Source organism: Podarcis melisellensis (genome assembly GCF_964234715.1).
Source record: "Podarcis melisellensis genome assembly, chromosome: 15".
NCBI lineage: Eukaryota > Metazoa > Chordata > Lepidosauria > Squamata > Lacertidae > Podarcis > Podarcis melisellensis.
This window is the reverse complement of record NC_138532.1, coordinates 33111987-33131820: the sequence shown is the minus strand read 5'-3', so window position 1 is coordinate 33131820 and position 19834 is coordinate 33111987. Positions and strand designations below refer to the sequence as shown.

Here is a 19834-nt window from a genome sequence, read left to right as displayed (position 1 = left end):
TACCTTCCCACTGGAGTGGTACCTATTTATCTACTTGCACTTTGATGTGCTTTTGAACTGCTAGGTTGGCAGGAGCAGGGACCGAGCAACGGGAGCTCACCCCGTCGCGGGGATTCGAACTGCCAAACATCTGATTGGCAAGCCCTAGGCTCTGTGGTTTAACCCACAGTGCCACCCGCTGAAATCTTTTTTTAAAAAGGACTGCTGCCTTCAACAAACGATTCAACTGGTTTTTGAAGCCTCCCACATTTAAATGGGACTTTTCCATTTAAATCGGGAGAGAGAGCACGTGTGTGTGGCGGGAGCTTGCGTTTCCTCCTCTGTCCACAAGGGGGAGGTAAAGACGGGAAAGGGGATAATAAGCCCGGCAGGTTGCGTTTTCTCCCCGTGGCCGCCAGAGGGAGCTATAGGTACGAAAGCGATCGCTCTTCACTCCGAACGGACTGGGGAGCGAGTGAAAAGCACCCGGAACCGGAAGCGTGACTCCAACCCGGAAGCGGTTTTCCCCGTTGCGCCGGGAGCCGAAACAAACGAGCGGAGAGCAATGAACGCGCCTCCGGCTTTCGAGTCCTTCCTGCTTTTCGAAGGAGAGAAGAAGTGAGTGAGGGGAGGGAAGCTAAAATGGCCTGGGCAGCGGGGAGGCCTGTGACCATCTTGGGGTCTGGGTGGAGATGAAGGGGGACCACATATCAGTGGTAGAGCATCCGCCGTGGGGGTTGGGGGGGCGCTGGGCGGCACTGGCTGGGCGCCAGGGGGTGGACCGCTTCGTTAAGTTTCTAGCTTGTGTGGAAGCCGAGATTATTTATTTTTGCAGTTTTGTTGTTGTTTAGTCGTTTAGTCGTGTCCGACTATTCGTGACCCCATGGACCAGAGCACGCCAGGCACTCCTGTCTTCCACTGCCTCCCGCAGTTTGGTCAAACTCATGCTGGTAGCTTTGAGAACACTGTCCAACCATCTCGTCCTCTGTCATCCCCTTCTCCTTGTACCCTCCATCTTTCGCAACGTCAGGGTCTTCTCTTCTCATGAAGTGGCCAAAGTATTGGAGCCTCAGCTTCACGATCTGTCCTTCCAGTTTCAGGTCTGATTTCCTTAAGAATGGATCAGTTTGGTCTTCTTGCAGTCCATGGGACTCTCAAGAGTCTCCTCCAGCACCATAATTCAAAAGCATCAATTCTTCGGCGATCAGCCTTCTTTATGGTCCAGCTCTCACTTCCATACATCACTGCTGGGAAAACCATTGCTTTAACTATACGGACCTTTGTTGGCAAGGTGATGTCTCTGCTTTTTAAGATGCTGTCATATTCCACTTTTTCTTCCAAGGAGCTCAAGGTGGCGTACATAGTTCCCACCCCCCTTTCCCATTCATTCCCCACAACAACCCTGGGAGGTAGGTTAGGCTGAGAGGCTGTGACCTTCCCAAGAGTCAACCAGTGCGCTTCAGAACTTACACAGTTAAGGGGCCTGATGAAGTTGGGCTTTCGGCAAAGCTGATGCAACGAGCCTTGCCTCCTATCAAGGAAAGTCTTGTATTAGCTGGCATTGAAATTAGCCTTGCATTTTCAAAACAGTTTTAAAAAGTCTCTTCTCTGCTCCACCTTTTCCTTCCAGGATTACAATAAATAAGGATACCAAAGTGCCAAATGCCTGCCTGTTTACCATCAACAAGGAAGATCACACTCTGGGGAATATCATTAAGTCGTGAGTAGCAATGGCTCTTGTTTTACAGCAAGGTTTGGGTGGGTTTGTTTGAAAGCAGCACCTGTCTCAAACAAGGATGATGGTCAAGGACAGGCATAGGCAAACTCTGGCCCTCCACATGTTTGGGACTACAATCCCCATCATCCCTAGCCAACAGGACCAGTGGTCAGGGATGATGGGAAATGTAGTCCCAAATATATGGAGGGCCGGAGTTTGCCTATGCCTGGTCAAGGAGACAATGAGGTTGTTGCTTTTCCATACTCCTGGTAGGCTCTGGGTGATCTTCCCCAGGTTACTTAAGGGAGCCCTTGGCATGTAAATTGATACAAGTATGCCTATGAAAATGGGAGTTTGTTGGACACTGTCAAGTGTTTTTGACTGGCTAAATTACCGAAAGCAAGGATGTTATATAGGCTGCTGGGGAAGTAAAATGTGGCATGTTCATTACAGGTTTTAGTAGTAATGTTCTGCCACTTCCTTCCAGCCCCAAGGAAAGAAGTCAAGCTCCTTCTGGAGACCTCAGTTCCTTGGATCTTACGCCCAAAGTAGAGAATAGCATCAGATATAGTGCACCTGTGGCCTTTAAATATTGCTGGATTGCAACTCCCATCATCATGGACCCTTGACTATGCTGGCTAGGGCTGATGGGAATTGACATCTGGATAGCCATCCCTGTAGTAGACTGTGCTCCTAATTGGCATTTAAGATCATAATATCCTGGCATTTAAAATTATTTAAGAGCCTGCTTAAGCTAATCTAGTTTAAGATCCTGTTGAACCTCCCTGGTTCATTCCACAAACAGGGAACCATTGCAGAAAACGCCCAATTACAGTGGTACCTCGGGTTAAGAACTTCATTCGTTTGGGAAGTCTTTTGTTAACCTGAAACTGTTCTTAACCTGAGGTACCACTTCAGCTAATGGGGCCTCCAGCTGCCGTCACACGATTTGTGTTCTCATCCTGAAGCAAAGTTCTTAACCCAAGGTACTATTCCTGGGTTAGCGGAGTCTGTAACCTGAAGTGTCTGTAACCCGAGGTACCACTGTATCCACTGAGGCCCTTCTTCGTGTGCTCCTTCACAAGAGGTTTGGAGAGTGGCAACATGAGAATGTTTGGCCGATACCCAATGCCCTTTTAAATGTGTTTTAGGAGTGGGGATTATTAGTTTGTTTTTGTTCATATTTTTATTATGTATTTTGTTTTTTCACATTGTCATTTTATGCTGTGAACCTCCCTAAGATCTACTGATGAAGAGCCGTGTACAAATTTAAGTAGTAGTAGTAATAATAATAATAATAATAATAATAATAATAATAATAATAATAATGCTGCCAGTATAGAGAAGTCTGCTCTGTGTTTTGCACAGCAGCCACCAGATATTTCAGGATAACTTCCACATCTCCACTTGATATTTCCTTCTGCAGGCTACACATTCTCATCTTTTAACCATGCTTTATAGGCCTCCTTGGGCTCCATCTGCCTGCACCTTTGAGGAAGCTCATCTGAGCTGGACGCAGTATGGAGGCTTACTCAGCTGTAAAGCTGGGCGGTGTATCTCAGCTGCTTCTTCCTTCCCTAAGGTGAGGAGGAAGCAACAGCCAAGATGCATTTCAGACATTGTGATATATCAGTCTATTACAGTATTTAGCTGCTGGTATATCATGAAGTTGAAAACCAGTTATCACCCAGCCCCCGTTAGCTGTCCTCCTCTGGCCTAAGGTAGCTGGTCCTTGGTCTGATCTAGCAAGGCAAACCACATTTTTCACAGTATACTTTCTGTGTGTCCCTTTTCTTCCTCCCCTCCCCAGGCAGTTATTGAAAGACCCTCAGGTGCTGTTTGCAGGGTACAAGGTCCCTCATCCACTAGAGCATAAGATCATCATTCGTGTCCAGACCACCCCCGATTACAGTCCCCAAGAAGCCTTCACCAACGCCATCACAGATCTCATCAGCGAGCTCTCCCTCCTTGAGGAAAGGTTCCGGGTAAGTTGGCGCATTTAAAGTTGCCTTGGCATTGCTTTTATGGCGATGACCTGTCAGTGGGAGGTGTCTCCTCTGTGCCTCAAGATATATAGCTGTGAACTGGGTAAGAAGCTGCACTGGGTGGCAACTGCTTGGCATGCTGCCAGATGGCTTAATCCACCATCACCCGGGTGAAGCAGGGGCATATTCTGTCCTTTCAGACCCCAGGGATAGATGTTTTGGAGCTGTCCAGGGTGGACTGATCCAGGGGTTCAAACACTGTTTAAAGGCAAAAATGAGCCATTTTCTCTTGATAGGGAGACACATTCAACTAGGGGTAGCTCCCCCTATAAAGAGGTGTCTTGCGGGAGCATCCCTAGTAAGACCTCTGCTGGTTCCTCACTTTTCAACATGGGGCAGACACATGGCACTTGAAGCACCAATGAGATCTTGGGAGACTCAGGACCATTTCCTTAGGACTCCTTTCTCTCAAAAGTGCTGATACTTTATCCTCCTTCCTTTCTTAAATTCAATACACTTTTTCACAGACCTTAAGTGCTTCCCCCACCCCAATTATTTGTGTCCTCATCCCTGCTACATGTTTGAGTGGGTGTGGCCCAAAATGGAATCCACCAATTCAGAAAAAAACAAATCTGCAGGGATGAGCTAGTCCCTGGGCAGCAGTCGCATTCATAGTGAGTTGCGAGGGAACCACCTCTGCAACACAAAAGTTTGGGGCCCTGTGTGGTTCTGCCGTTTTCCTTTGGTAATTCTGCTGTGGCTAAGGATGGGATACAAACCACCTGAAGTCCAGACTCTTTTGTCTTCTGTAGTAAGTTCAGGTGATTAACTGCAGAAAAGGAAGGTCTCTTAAACTGGCTTTATGTAACCCCTACTTTCTGTTTGAGCCTTAATTGAAATGGTTTTTCCCCTTTTGTTCCTGCTCTACCACAAAATAGTTGATTTCTGTGAGAAACTGGATCAAACTTCACTAAGAGACTACTTGTCTGCCTCTCTTTCAGGTTGCCATCAAAGACAAACAAGAAGGAATTGAATAAGTACATGACATTTTTGCCTATCTGTTGTAAATGCATAATTTAGTTTTTCCTTATATAGCAGGCTAATAGCAAGTGTTTAATAATGCCTTTACATTGCTTTGCATCCTCCAACAAATGTTTGTATATGTGTAGAAGGCAGTTGGACATGAGATCCCAATTGATTTATTTTATTTTTTAGCTAATAAATTATACTTAAGTTTTTCATCCAAGTTGTTTTGTTTGAAAAGATTGGTAAAGACCTGAAGGAGACAAAGCTAATATCATTTGTGTGCCATGTTTCAAGAGTGAGGGAAAATGGTTCTGCTCTAAGGTTAAGGATCTGAACCCTCCCTGCAAAGAGACTACTGGAAGGCGAGAAGTACAAAACTTCGTTAAATTCTAAATAATCCTAACCACTACTTAAAACGCTCCATCTACTCAAACATATTTAACATTTTCCCAATTCTGAGGGGTGTTTGTGTCATTTTTAAGTGATATATGCAAGATGTTAGTGCTCAGCAAAGTGGTCCCTGCCAACTCTCCTTGCCTGCCATAATTTAAAAAGAACTTCAGCTAGCTTTTATCAAGTTTTATTAAATACTGTCTTTCTATAAAACAAATACACTTTAAAACACCAATAAAAGTAAAAGTCACAGTTAAAAGATGTGGGTATTGGCCAGCACAGGCTTCCAGCCAACCCTTCAGTTGATTTTCCTTGAAATAATTCACATGAAGTTTAAATCCCCACCCCACCCCAACCTTGGTTATTTCCAGAACGGTCACAAATACTGCACTACTGAAATGTGGGCGAAAAATGTGGCTCCTCTTGCAGGGCCACGCCAGAACAGCTAGGCTTTCTTCCATATTGCGGCAATGTTTACGTCGGTGAGAGCAACCAGGTAAGTGAAGGTGGGGTCTGTGACTACATTGTTCACCAGGACATCTGTCAGCAGCTCACCATTTGCTTTCAATTCTGGCCACTTCAGGACCTAAGCAGAAAAGATTGAGAGGGAAGAGCTTACTGTCTCATTTTATATACAATTCAACCTTGTTGCAGTACACATTCTTCTAGAATGCAGTATAAAAACATTTTTATCAAATATTCCAAACCATTTTTCATCCTATACAAAATTCTAGAGTTAAGAAAATTCTTTCAAAGGTGATTTACTGTATCTTTCAAAATGTCTTTAACCTCTAAATAACCAGTAACATATTTGAAATCAAATATACATTTGTACCTGTTGTCCCATAATTGAACATCAGGACGCAAACCCCAGAAAGATAAATTGCCCCTGTACCTGCGAAGGCCCTATTCTCTTAACTGACGACTCTTCCTTTGTGGCACTCAGAGTGGACAAGTGGTTGCTGAGGTCATACATCCAGACACTTCCTTTCTCATCACCACAGAACACGTACTCTTCTGCTGCAGGAGCAAAAGGGTCCAAATCAAATCAATCTTGCGGTTTCAGTCAGAAGAACAGAGGGGTATAATTCAAAGATGCATGAGTGCACCTGTAAGGTGGAGAAGTCAAAGCAGGCCAGATCTTGCCCAGCTCTGTCCCACTGGATACCCACTGCAGCACAAACTCAGGCTAGAGGGTTGGGGAGGGAGGTTGCTGTGGTTTGCCGAAGTTTGTTCTCCCTGACTGGGAACTAGGGGAAGAATTATAAGGCCTGCATCTAACACTGAGTCTTAAGAGAGATTAAAGATGCTTTTTGTGTACTTCCCACCCAGCTGCCCAACACACTCTCTGACTAATGTATTTTTGACTGTGGTGTTAAAGGAATCCCAGATGATAATTATAGGAGACTTCAACATTGCTGCTCTTGGACCAGCTCAGGATTTCCTGGCTCCTACAACCACCACAGGGCTGTCTCAGGTTGTCACCAGCCCAATGCACAGAGCAGGACACATCCTTGACTTGGCCTTTGCTCCAAGCATGGAAAAAGGTGGTCAGGAAGTTGGGGGGGGGGCATTCCTCTATTATTCTGTCATAGTCAGACCACTTCCTGGCAGAGTTTGGATTTACAGCCCCTGCTCAGCATTGCTATCAATGCCCACTTTCAACTGGGCACTAGTGATGCTGCAGCTACACAGCCTCCCTCCAGGTGGGCTTATTTGGTGCTGTCATGCTTTTTGAAATGGTGGCCAGCATGTCACACTTCATGAAATACAATGCCTGAGAGACATGAGAGGGCAGAGCCTGCCATCCAGCACCTCTAGATGCTCAGAGCTGCCAGGGATCTAGGTGGCAGAAGGCACCAGCAGCACTGGTGAAAAGGGCAGGGTCAGCAGTATGGGAGACACTTACTTGGACACGTGCTGAGGGTGAGGTAAGGCAGGTCTGTTGAGGACCACTCCAGTTCAGCCAGGATGACGGCTTGCACTGTTCTGCGACCCCCCTTCCCTTGCTTGAAAGAGCGGCTCCAGCTCCAGAGGTTTATGGACCCTGTCTTAGAACTCTTGGTAACTGCAGAGGAGAGAAAAGAAACATGCCTTGCTAGGTAGTATTCCTGCTGCCGGAACATTGCATCTTCCTATGAAATTAGCTTTTATTTGTTAAGATACTAATTTTCAGTGGTAGAGCACTTGCTTTGTATCCAGAAGGCATCTCTTCCCTAAGTAGAGAGACTCCCTTGAAATCCTGGAGAGCTGCGACTGCCAGTTACTGTAGATGGACCAGTGGTCTGACTCGGTACAAGGCAGCTTCCTATGTTCCTATGGCCTGACAGAAGGTGATGGTTAATAATGGCAACACAAAATTTACTTTCTGGTAATGTGCCAAAGAAAGCCAAATGAAGTCATAACCTTAAAGTGAAGCTGAGGGACCCAATACTGCACCTGATTCAATCATACATTTTTTTCTCACAGTAACTTGCAGTGCAGTTGCATACCAACATCTCTACCCAGAAGTAGGTTCCACAGAATTAAATAGGACTTATTCCACCTACGTGTGCTCATTTAGGACTGGTTTCATATGACTTAAGAGAGGAGCTTGTCATACATGGAGTGCAGAATACTTGCTGTTCTATAAGAATCACCAAGGAGGGGGAGCTATGTGGAAGACTTGGGGCCTTTCAATAAAGATAACAGGTTCACAAAGCATAAACACTGAAATGAGGAATGAAAGAGGTTTCCCATTCTCTGTAGAGAAGTCTTCAAAGTGCAACATTCTCTTTATCTCTTATGACTTGGCAAGCATGGAAATGGGAGGGAGTCAATGCTGTGCCCTGGCACTGAAGGTCATCAGCTTTGACCAAATAGTTTGTAAACTTTTCTAACCCATCTTCTCTGGCATTTAGTCTACTTTTATCTCTTTCTTTAAAAATGTGCATTAGCCCAAAGGGATTTTTGAGTCTACTTACTGCCAATTTGTCTAGAAAATGTTTCTTCTTTTTCTAAAAAAAACCCCCATTTTATTAAAGATGTTTCTAAGTGCAAAAGAAGAAAGCAAGCTGGGGAAGTATGCCAAAGGCTTGTATCTTGTGTAACTAAAACATCTCAACAAACATTGGCCCACTTCACATAACACTATGCAAGACCCTGCCTAAGTATGAACGAGGGAGTGTACGAGTAGATGGAGAAATTTAAGAGCGGTTTCTAGACTGAAGGTATTCCTTCCAGACACCCAGAAGAAAAGGATGCAGGCTTCAAGTGAAAAGATAGGCCTTTATTGAAATACAAATGTGCATAGGGGCAACCTCAAAAATAAAGAGGCTGCAAAGAACCACATCCACAGCAATCTTTCATATACACTTCCAGGTTACACACATGATTTTAGTTCACCAATCAAAGGATCACAGTAATCTTAGCAGTTCCAACCCAATGTTATCATCACTCAAAATCACTTAACTCTTCAGATCAGCTCTCATCATCATATCAAGTGATGTCTTTTATAATTAAGACATTCACAAATTTTTCTATGCATTAAATGCATCGCAACATCCTTTATCATCTTTCTACAAAACAATTCAAGATTGAAAGCCACCATAGATTTTAACAGCTTATTATTTTCAGTATTCCGGAATGGACATTCACTACATACAGTACCTGAAAGCAACTAGTTCTGTACTGTAAAAAGTAGGCAGGCACAGCCCTTCTTCAGTTTAGCTAGGCCATAAGCTCAAAAGAAAATGGAACCATCAAAATGATAGAGTTCTTTGAAAGTATTATGTTCTCCATCATAATCAAAAGAAAAATTGCAGCTGCTTTCCTTCCCTCTCTGGCCTTGCTGCTGCAGCTGCACTATCCAAAACTAAACCACAGTTTGACTTATTGTTACATGGTTTGCTTCCTCCAGGCAAACAAAAATAGTGAGCCAAGAACAAACCTTGGCTACAGTTCAAAGTTTGTATGGACAGAGACAAACGACAACTCTGGGTTCGAACATGTGGCTTAGTTCAAGGTTGTGCAGCAGCTGGCAAAGCAGCCACAATTTTTCCTCTCGAGTACCCACACACTTGCTCATTCACACATAGCTAGGTTTGGCTTAGTGTTACATGTGAACCAGGTCACCGAAACAATGTCACCTTACGCATGCAGTCGCAGGAGGTGCTAAACTCTCTGAATGCAAATTTCTTACCCACAATGTCTTCATTCAAAAAGGCCAGACCATCCACACGATGGGAAGCTGTTTCATTCCCCTCATCATCTGGGAACTGGAATTCTACTTCATAAGGTCTGGAACATTGGGTAGAGCAAGATCACTTTTTAAAAAAAGTATTGTGCAACACTATTGTGCAAGCACCATAACTGTACAATTAAAGAGTAACTTATGTCTTCGGTTTTCAGTGATTTTTAATGCATAAATAAAAGTAAGTTTGTGGTTCTCATAGCAGAGGAGCATGTTTTGAAAAACCATAGCAATTATATTGCAAGCATCTATGGGGATGTGACCTCAGAATGCCAGAATATGTGCTTTGCTTGCAGAACAACCCAGATTCCATACATGGTATGGCTATTTTAAAGGATGAGGTAGGTAGGCAGATGATGGAAAAGCCATCTGCCTTAGACCCTGGAAAGTACGACCTGTCAGAACAGCCCAGTCTTAAAGCAACGTGGACAAACAGGCATCTCTCTATGTTTTGAGGAACTTACGGTCTCCAGATGGATTTAATACTAGGAGACCCTGGTTCAAAATCCCTCATCAGCCATAAATCTGTGCTCAACGTAATGACAGGGCAGAGAAAAAGGTGTGAATCGTCAGAAGTTATAGAAGAAATCAAGAATTATTTACAGTACTTTCTCCGGTTTCTGAGAAGAAGCAAGTTGGAAATCCTAGCCTAAGATACATGTTACCTGTTCTCTATTTTCTCTCACTATATTTACTACCTTCTTTCTTTTCTTTGCTCTCCATGTACTGAGGTCAGCAAATACTCTGAACAGAGCAGCTTGACCCAATGGACTAAAAAGTACCATTTGTTTTAGCAGAACAAACTGGAGCACAATAGTGAGTTATGTACACTTTTAACGAGTTATCAACGACAGCCGCACCATGACCTGTGCCCCCTGATTTATGGCAATAAATTACAAAACTATCTTCAGCGTCAAGGTGGAAGTTGCAGCCATCGTATAGGGAGGTTGGATTTGATAATAGCAGCCTAAGCTTATTTGCATATAGATACAATTATGCAAGTGTGCCACCTCTATTTTCTGATTGGGTGCAGTTGAGTAAGTTGTCTGTTATGGAATTATGCCAGTGCTATACTCAATTTCCTAGATTATCACTATTGAAGATGTCATGAGAATAAACTGAGGCCCTAGAGAACCCCTGCCCAGCAAGGAAAGCTAAACTAAATACATAATCTTTGTAAAATTATCGTAATTGGTCTAGCAGTATAAAATGTGCTTATGTGGTATAATTACCACTCTCCTCTACCTCCCCTGCCCTGGTAACACCAGGCATGATATACTCACCTGTTTTTCTGCTGCTTTTCATCCAGTCTAATGTCCCAAGCAAAGCAACCTTGCTCACAGCCAGCCACCAAGTATCGGTCTGGGCAAGAGGGCACGAGGGCGATGCGTAGGGGTGTGGCAATGGTCTCTAGCACCATCAGATGTCTGGCAAATGAAGCACATTTTAGTTCCCACCTTCCATTCACAGTTCACCACTTTTTGCTAACTTTGGTTATGGTGTCATTACCTTTCTTTGAAATTATAATCGGGATCTGGAACTCCAATGTCCCACATGCATATTTTCTTGTCATAGGATGCAGCTGGGAGAAAGAAGAGAAAATATGCATCCTGGTGAGGATAGAGGCAGTCTTCAAAATAACTACCCAAAACGTGCCCTTCATCATAAAAGAACCCAGGGTAACAAGGTGAATACAACCACATTGAGCAGAGGAATGAGAGTCCTGGGAGAGGCATGGACCCAAGGTGGCTTTGAGGCAGAAGGAGGAGGGAGAGAGAGAGAGAGAGAAAACACCTCAGTGGTTAAAAATTAGAATATTGATGACCTTCCCCACTTAAAGAGTTAAGAAATTAAGAAATGTTGTAACATCCTGCATCTTAAAAGTGTATGTCATAAACAGGGCATGGGAAGGCATATTAAGCCACTGCCTTGCTGAAGTTAGTGCCTACAGGAGGTTTCACTTGGAAGTTTCCCTTTTCCTTTTGCATTGGATTTCCAGCAAGAGAAGGTAGACTTCATCTTTTACCTATTCACATGGTTCTGACTTCCTGCACTGTGCCCACTCCAGCCCTCATCTGGTGACAGTGCTTCAGCTGGGCAGCAACAGTTTCCATCCCACTGCAAGTAATGGACTTAAACAGCTATGGCTGCACTCAAGATTGCAAATGTAGATGGTGCAGAGATAAATGATTACCACAGGTTCAGCACCTGCTAGTTGCGTGTTTAATTGAATTCAAATTAATTAGATCAAGCAGATACCTATGGAATCTGCATCATTTTATCAGCCATAGGTGAACTTGAAAGATACTGCTTTCATGGCTGCAAAATTCTGGCTTTAGATTTGTAATGAATTAACAGTCCTAAACTATGGAACAGACAAAGACAGCATTATTTTGCATTGCCTCATGGAAAAAAGGCCTTTTGGCAAGGGCTGACTGAGTGAACCTGGAGGGAGACTTACTGAAAAGATGGGTCTCAGAAGTTGGACTGAAGCAGGCAGTAGCAATGGGTTTCTTGTGCGCCTTGATCTCTCCATAGCAGTAATCAGCGGTCACATGAATTAACTTCACAATTCCTCGTCTCCCAGCAGCAGCCAGAACATTGTGCTTTTTCTTTCGCCCATCACTAGTGACCATAGTCAGAGTTGTCCATGCGACAGTGAAAAACTCCTGGAGAGGGGAAATGTGTCATCAGTAAAGGAAGCTGTGAGGCAGAGGCACTACAAAAGGTGTATAAACACTTTGGTCCCACACAGTCACTTGGCATACACACAAAATGTCCTACTTTAGGTACAAATATGCTCAAAGCTCCTCTGTGCCTTTGCAATGAAAAGTAGGGTATAACATCTTTTTTTTAAAAAAAAAATATTGATTGTCATTTTGTTATGAGAGAAGAAGCACAAGTTACATAGAGACTTTTCACAAAAAAGGGGCAACAATGAAACACAGTAAATCAGGAAAGCGGGAGGGGGAAACCAGGACGTAGCAAAAACATGCAAAGCAATACATAGCAATACATGTACAGGGAGAGGAATAAGAACGTTAATCTTCTACAAAGCCTGTCCACACAGTAACCTGGGAAACTGGAGGTTTGGCAGGTTTTGCTCAGTTTGGAAAGGCCTAGCAAACCAGCAACCTGGAAAACCAGTTTAGCAAAAAGAAAAAAAGAAAGAAAGAAAAGGCTACACCCTATCTCTTAGGGGAGACCTTTTAAACCAATGAGCAGAGCAAAAGGGCAATTAGCCCTGCAGATGTGGGGAGTTTATCGTCAATCCACAACTGCCAGCTCTGTTCTTCAAAGGCTGACAGATAGATAAAAGACCATCCATCTAACTACAAGCTGTAATACTCCCTTTTCTAGGCATCTAGGCAAGCCTTATTTAACAAGCCAAACTCACAGCTGTGGTTCTATCACCAGAGATCCCTGAACCACAAAAATAAGGATGCTGAGCAGATGGGAAACAGAAAGCAGAGAACCACGGTTTGCTTGTGCATTTGGAAGGTCAAACCTGGTTTTGTTCACAGTTTGATGCTGTGACTGAATGTTGTCAGTGAAAGGAAAATTAAACAACAGTAAGAAAGAGAATGCAACATCTCATAAATGAGTCCTGGAATTGGTGGTGCTGCTACAGCAACAGCTAATGCATGCTAAAATGTCTAATTATATATTTAGTAGCATTGCAGAATTTTCAACTTTCATTCCCATCCCTTGTTATGGAAGTCCCTCTGGTCACAGAGATGAAAATGAGTTGGCAGTTTCTGATAAAAGATTTAGTAACCTGAGTTCTGAAGGGAAATATCTGGGGAGGAAAGGCAGGAAAGATCCTACTCATCACTCTCATGTGCTCGCTTTGTACTTTTGATTCCAGTAACACAATTTTTGCTTGCAGAATACAATATGTTTGGAAACACAGAATTCAACACAGCACCTGGGTTTTAAGTCACCATCTCCACTTCCTATCGGGAGACATTCTTGCATGAAGAATGCCCTCAGCCAATACCCCCCCCCAAAAAAAAACCCCCTCAACACCTGGCATTCATGATCAAGCAAGACATTCTTGTTTCCCTACCTCCCCAGTCACTTTGTACTTTTTCAAGACAATGCCCGTCTCGCAGTCCACCAAACAGACAGAGTCTCCACCACAGGTAGCTGCTGTTCTGGATGAACTCACCACAGGATCTGAAATTTTTAAAAAAGAAACAGTAATTGTAACCCTCGTGTTCCCATTTGACATTTAGCTCCTGGAGGTGTGGGGAAGCTGCGGAAATACTTTTTGTGTGGGTATAGCCCCTTATACAGTACTTCTATTGTGCCAAGTGCTGTACTATCTCTGCTTTGCTCTCAGTGACAGCCAATGACAAATGGGCAACTGAGGCCAATAGTAACTATACACCACCTACAGTGTCCACACTTACATACCAACTTAAAACTTCTCAGGGAAAGCACCATCTTTTATTTATATAAAACATAGCATCATTTTCCTTGACCAATGATTTTAGGTGCTCTATGTAACTAGAAACTTAAAACACTACCTAGAACAATGCAGCAAAATCTCAGTGCTTTTTTCATACAAAATGGTCCTGCTCCCTGGAGTACAGAGCCTACTCTCACTTATCCCTAATGCACAGATCTTCCTCCCTGAGCTTGTCTGAGGTGCCAGCTTTCTCCTTTCCTTCAAGTCCTTCATCAAAACTCATACTGGCCTTGATTTCATTCCTTGTGATTTAACAAGGCAACCAAGCTTTAGTCACGTGTTAACTGATTTTGTGGCATGTTCTCTGAACACAGTTTCAGAGGTTTGTGTTTTCTCCACCCCTGAAGCAAGGCACGGCTTTCATTGTTTCACTCTGACGCAGTACAAGGCAGATGTTTTATGTTGTAAGCTGCCCTGAGAACTTCATGTTACAGGATGGCTTACTTATTAAGTAAGTAATAAATCTTACCCTCTTAAGGCGCCTTCAAGCAATGTGTACACAATGTGAAAATGGCAACGTGACTTTACCAAATCAAATAGCAGTGTGTAAACTGGGCCTTAAGAAATTACAAGGCTAGATCTAACCAATAAATTGCAGTCGCATTGTGGACAGCAGCTTCTGCCTATATAAAATTGGTATAACTAGCCTGCACACTTGAAACAGAAATACACGATCCACTGGAATGATAAAATGAGTAAAACATAAGGACAGGGAACAGGTCAGGCAGGCTAATGCTCAGAATGAACTTTCAGACGACAAGAGCTGTCCAACAGCAGAATGTATTACCTCGGAAGATGGCAGACTCTCCTTCATTGGAAGTTCTTAAATAGAGGTTGGGTGGCCATCTGTCAGCAATTCTTTAGCTGTGATTCCTATATTGGAGTGGGCTAGGGCTAGATGATCTCAGGGTTCCTTTTCAACTCTACAACACTATGAAATCCTTGAAACTATTAACATAATTCCTTCTCTGATATTTTACTTTTAAGTCTGCCAAGGCCGCTCAGCCATGCTTACCTTTTCTCGTCCCACAATCCAGTGGTGGCTCAAAGACACAGGCCCATAACTGGGTCTTAAAGTCGTCCCTGTTGTTGCCTTTACTGTGACACTGTAGGAAATGGACAGGCTCCAGGCTGATCGTCTCCTATAAGAAAGCAGGCCACTGTAAATGTAAGCTCAATGCCAATGGCATAAAAGGCATAGTCCTCATTTTACAAAGGAGAGAACTTGAGTTTTCTGAGCAGAAATTGAATGCTGTGGTCAGGCACAGAGACCCATGTTCAAAATTCCATTTTGTGCTGAAGCTCTTTGTGGGTGGTCCTAGGACAAGCTACTATTCTCACAGCCTAATCAGCCTGGGGAATGTATGCATATGCATTAAATCTGATGCCCTTCCAGAACCATGCAAAGACAGTTTTATTTGTCCAGACTATTTTAAGCTGTCTGTAGTGCTGTTTTAGTCACGGGTGGCACTGTGGTCTAAACCGCACAGCCTAGGGCTTGCCAATCAGAAGGTCAGTGGTTCAAATCCCCGCTACGGGGTGAGCTCCAGCTGCTCTGTCCCTGCTCCTGCCAACCTAGCACTTCAAAAGGACGTCAAAGTGCAAGTAGATAAATAGGTACTGCTCTGGCGGGAAGGTAAACGGCGTTTCCGTGCGCTGCTCTGGTTTCGCCAGAAGCGGTTTAGTCATGCTGGCCACATGACCCGGAAGCTGTACGCCGGTTCCCTCGGCCAGTAAAGCAAGATGAGCGCCGCAACCCCAGAATCGTCCCTGATTGGACCTAACAATCAGGGGTCCCTTTACCTTTAGTGCTGTTTTAAACTGGCTGGCGGCTGCTCCATTTCCAACTTGCATAGTATATATGAGCTGTTCTGAGGGGCTTTTGCCTGAAGTGGAACAAAAAGCTTCTAAGAAGAAACAGTAGGCACACTGTTGCCTGCTCTCAGTCCATCAGATAGGAAAGTTATCAAACTAGTAAGGTGGCAGAACATTGGGATGTTAAAACAGTTGTGACCCAGACCCTCACTGTAGAGCTTCCGTGCTTCCAATGCACATGCAGGACACCATGTTCTTCAGAGCACACCAGCTGTGTCTCATCAATAACCAACTGAGGGAGATAGAGAGGGGTGTCATAGATTTAGCAGCCCCCCTACCCTTCCCACCCCTTCAGTCAAGTGACTGGTACAGTGGTACCTCTAGTTATGAACTTAATTCATTCCGGAGGTCCGTTCTTAACCTGAAACTGTTCTTAACTAGAGGCGTGCTTTCACTAATGGGGCCTCTTACTGCAGCTGTGCCGCCGGCACACCATTTCTGTTCTCATCCTGGGGCAAAGTTCTCAGCTCAAGGTAACTCTTCCAGGTTAGCGGAGTCTGTAACCTGAAGTGTTTGTAACTCGAGGTACCACTGTAATGGAAGAGCTGATCATGTCCATCATCTTTTGTTGGATGCACAGTCTGCTGAGACTAGAAGTCACAGTCTTCTAATCTGTGGAAGGATTAAGATCTATAAAAGGGCATGTAGTAAACCAGGGGTAGGCAGACTTCAGGCTTAGCAGACCTACTTGTTTTTATTTTTACTAGAACCCCAAGATCTACAAGCCTGAACTAGGTACCCCCCAAAAATGGAATTAAAACTCAGGCTGCCTCTGAGCACATTCTGAATCTAAGAATTTGCTTTCACTACCAGAACCAACTGAAACCACAGTCCTTTTGCACAAAAGGAAACTGCTGTTTAACTTTCATCATTTAAACAGCCTAACCTAGGTGGGAAAAGTAGTTTTGCTGCTGCTATTGTTGAACAATTGGGAGTCACAAACCTTTTCTGATATGCCACAAGCAAAATGTGATCTATCTTCTGTCCAGCCCTGTAATTAACAGTATAGCATTTTCACTGCATTTTTACAGGAAATTCCTATTAACTTATAGAGATATGCGCATGAACCTTAGAATTCCCTGCACACAAAAAACTAGCATGCCAGAAAGAACAGTATAGAACCCTTCTCACAAACATGTAGTTTACTAGGTGCAGGGAAATTTTTTTGTACAGTGAAACACTCAGTTCTGTGTGTTCTCACTTGCAATTTGAAGTCAAACACCCCAGCAAAAATGAGCCTGGGAGGATAAATACATTAGGAAACGACATAACATAAACTTGATAATTTTGTACTTTTGATCAACTATACATGCGCTGGATGTCACAGATCAGTTACTTTTCAAGATTTGAAAAGTGTACTTGTTTTACCATGGGGAAAACATGGTTTATCCTGATTCAAGTCTGCTTTGTAACTCAAAACATGTCAGGGTATTGATAATCTCCTCCAATAAATCAAAATCATCAGTTTTGATGTTTCTCTATATATTTTTGTTGGTACAAGGCTCCTTGTTTTCTTGCATTCATTGCTTTTTGCAAGCCTACAAACTCATTATAAGATTTCCAGTTTTAGGAAGGTTGCCCTCTTGCCCCAGCAAGCCCTACATTGGAAGACTCTCCCGATACCTCGCCTTCCAAGTCTTTGATTGGAGTGCTACAAACATCTCTTGCATCCTCCTCTCTGTGCTCCTCTTTCTGCTGACTGGACCTTTTGTGGCTGTGTGCTTTTGGAAGACGCCCTCCATTCCGATGGGCCCCTTCAGAATCCTGAGCGTCCTGGGATTCCTTGGTCTGTGGGCGAGATGCTTTTGCCCTCTCAGGGCTGCGCTCGTCCTGCAAGCGACTGGGCTTCTTGGGGCTGGGAGAGGCTTCCTCACTGGAACTGCTGCGAGAATGGGATCTCTTGCTTGCTCCTCCTTTGGAATGAGCCCCTTTTCTTTTGCTGGGGGTTACTGTGCCCTATTAAAACAAAACACGGAAGCAACTCCTGGCTTGCTCATTCATTCTCACAACAAAACTCAAAAGCTGTGCTATCATTTCACAGTGGCTTGCCCAGCATAGTGACAACTTTTACTTCAATCTACAACGTCCCACAATCCAGTAACATTTCTGTTGTTTTTCTGAAACACAGAACAAAATCCACTGGGGATCTTAATGAGATGTGTTGACAGCATTTCAGATTTTCCCGTCTCCGCAAGCCTTGTCCTACCTCCTGGGGTGGGAGGGTGGCACTGAGATACACAATGACAAAAGATAGTGGCACCCCACAACCTCTCACCAACAGCTGCACTCTCTACAGCCCTTTCCCCACTTCAGGCATAGAAAGAGCAATGCTGCCTAAAGTGGCCAGTCACTGCTGGAATGCAGCATGCTTTCTGAATTAGGGAAAGTGACTATAGGAGGGATGCATAAAAAAGGGAGGACAAAGTATGCCTCCACGCCATTTGTATTCGGTTAATATGTATTATGGTGAACAAGGTCAAAGACTAATTTCTGTGACTGAAATTCCCAACTTCCTCCCTTTATATGCTAATGAATGTGGGGCCCAGGTGATAAGGAGGAAGCTACGTTCTTATTACAGAAGGCTGACCATCTTATTAAGTTCATCACAGCCAAACTTTAATGCTTCAGTTTATGAAATGTATGACAAAATATCAGGCTGCTAGTCCATCTAGTCCAGTTCTGTTAACTCTCTTAGCAGCTGTTCAAGGTCTCAGGCAGACCTCTCTCATTCTTGCTTCCTGATGACCCTTTTGGGATTGCCCCAGAGTCCTCCTGCATGCAAAGCATATGCTCCGCCATTAGGAAGCCATGTTATACTTGTGGGATAACCTGCCTCATCTAACCAACATGCTTAATTCTAATGGTATAGAGTAAACTGTCCTGTGAGACTTAGCTAGGTTACGCCTACTCACTTTGGGAGGAAGGTAATAGAGCCTATTGTTGTATCTCAGTCTACCTGAGAAGCTCAGCATGTAAAGAGGTCTGAGCTGGTTGTTCCAAGCTCAAACCATGTGGCTCTAACAAGCCTCTTTTGAGTTCCTCTACCAAGAATTTAGGTAATTTCCCCACTGTAACTAAACCAAGTTTTACTGCCTCTGTAAGTTTTCTACATGCTACATGGAAAAGCACATGACCCTGACCTTTGGAGAGTTTGTAAGTAAACCATTTTTAACTTGCAAACATGTGGACTCTTGGAAGTTTTGGAAGGAACTCACAAGAGCGTATTTCAAAGGTCTAACAGTCTATATCTCCATGGCTTGGGTTGACTGAATATTTTGTGATTTTAAATCTCTGCTGGGGTTCTCTCACCAAAGAGTACTTGCCCCAAACTTGGATCTTGGCATCCAGGAATTCTCCTTTTTATATACAGTGGTACCTCGGGTTAAGAACTTAATTCGTTCTGGAGGTCCGTTCTTAACCTGAAACAGTTCCTAACCTGAGGTACCACTTTAGCTAATGGGGCCTCCCGCTGCCGCCGCGTGATTTCTGTTCTCATCCTGAAGCAAAGTTCTTAACCCGAGGTACTATTTCTGGGTTAGTGGAGTCTGTAACCTGAAGTGTCTGTAACCCGAGGTACCACTGTACCCATAATTTCCCTTTCAGCAACAATACTGAATCAGGCTATTGGGCATCTAACTTAGTATTGTCTACACCGACTATCAGTGATTCTCCAGGATTGCAAGCGGCCCTACCTGGAGATGCCAAGAACTAAACCTGCATGCAAAACCAATGTTCTGACTGATCTATGTCCTTTTCCTTAATTGAACTATTGCCTTTCCCCAAGTGGCTAGTGAGAGTAGCCAATAACTTCCAAAGACAAGAGCTAGAAAGATGTTAACTGACACCTACTGGGGGAAGAATATTAATTTGACTGATGTGGTCAGGGTATTCACTTGCCAAATTCTGACCTTAGTAGCAACCTTATTTTCAGTATCTGAAGCATTTTCCATAATTTCTTCTTGTGTTTCTTCTTCCTCCTCCTCCTCTTCATCTTTCTCCTCCTCTTCTTCCTCCTTCTCCTCCTCCTCCTCCTCCTCCTCCTCTTCTTCCTCTTCCCCCTCCTCCTCAGCCGATTCTTCCACTTTAGAAGCAGCCTTGTCTTCCTGATTTAACAGTGAAGTCAAGAATTCCTCTGCAATCATTTTCACCTAATA

General features: G+C 43.8%; 2 protein-coding genes across 4 annotated transcripts in view; one reads left to right on the top strand and one right to left on the bottom strand.

Moving 5' to 3' along the window:
- Positions 1 to 448: 448 nt before the first annotated feature.
- On the top strand, positions 449 to 4922 carry POLR2J (RNA polymerase II subunit J). The gene is made up of 4 exons (XM_081890715.1): positions 449 to 597; positions 1610 to 1699; positions 3507 to 3681; positions 4683 to 4922. The coding sequence occupies exons 1-4, from the start codon at positions 545 to 547 to the stop codon at positions 4716 to 4718; spliced, it is 354 nt and encodes a 117-aa protein (XP_081746841.1). The 5' UTR covers positions 449 to 544; the 3' UTR covers positions 4719 to 4922.
- A 349-nt stretch (positions 4923 to 5271) lies between these two features.
- LRWD1 (leucine rich repeats and WD repeat domain containing 1) overlaps positions 5272 to 19834 on the bottom strand; it is a 24178-nt gene continuing 9615 nt past the window's right edge. For 2 of the 3 annotated variants that reach the window (XM_081890326.1, XM_081890327.1), the window contains 12 exons: positions 19589 to 19828; positions 17304 to 17636; positions 16624 to 16671; positions 14821 to 14947; positions 13401 to 13510; positions 11793 to 12000; positions 10841 to 10913; positions 10615 to 10758; positions 9281 to 9378; positions 7010 to 7168; positions 5996 to 6120; positions 5272 to 5686 (listed from right to left, as the gene is read on the bottom strand). In XM_081890326.1, the coding sequence (XP_081746452.1) occupies positions 5546 to 5686; positions 5996 to 6120; positions 7010 to 7168; positions 9281 to 9378; positions 10615 to 10758; positions 10841 to 10913; positions 11793 to 12000; positions 13401 to 13510; positions 14821 to 14947; positions 16624 to 16671; positions 17304 to 17636; positions 19589 to 19828 (1806 nt within the window). In that variant the 3' untranslated portion in view covers positions 5272 to 5545. The remainder of the gene's footprint in view (positions 5687 to 5995; positions 6121 to 7009; positions 7169 to 9280; positions 9379 to 10614; positions 10759 to 10840; positions 10914 to 11792; positions 12001 to 13400; positions 13511 to 14820; positions 14948 to 16623; positions 16672 to 17303; positions 17637 to 19588; positions 19829 to 19834) is intronic. The other variant, XM_081890325.1, reaches the window with a different exon arrangement.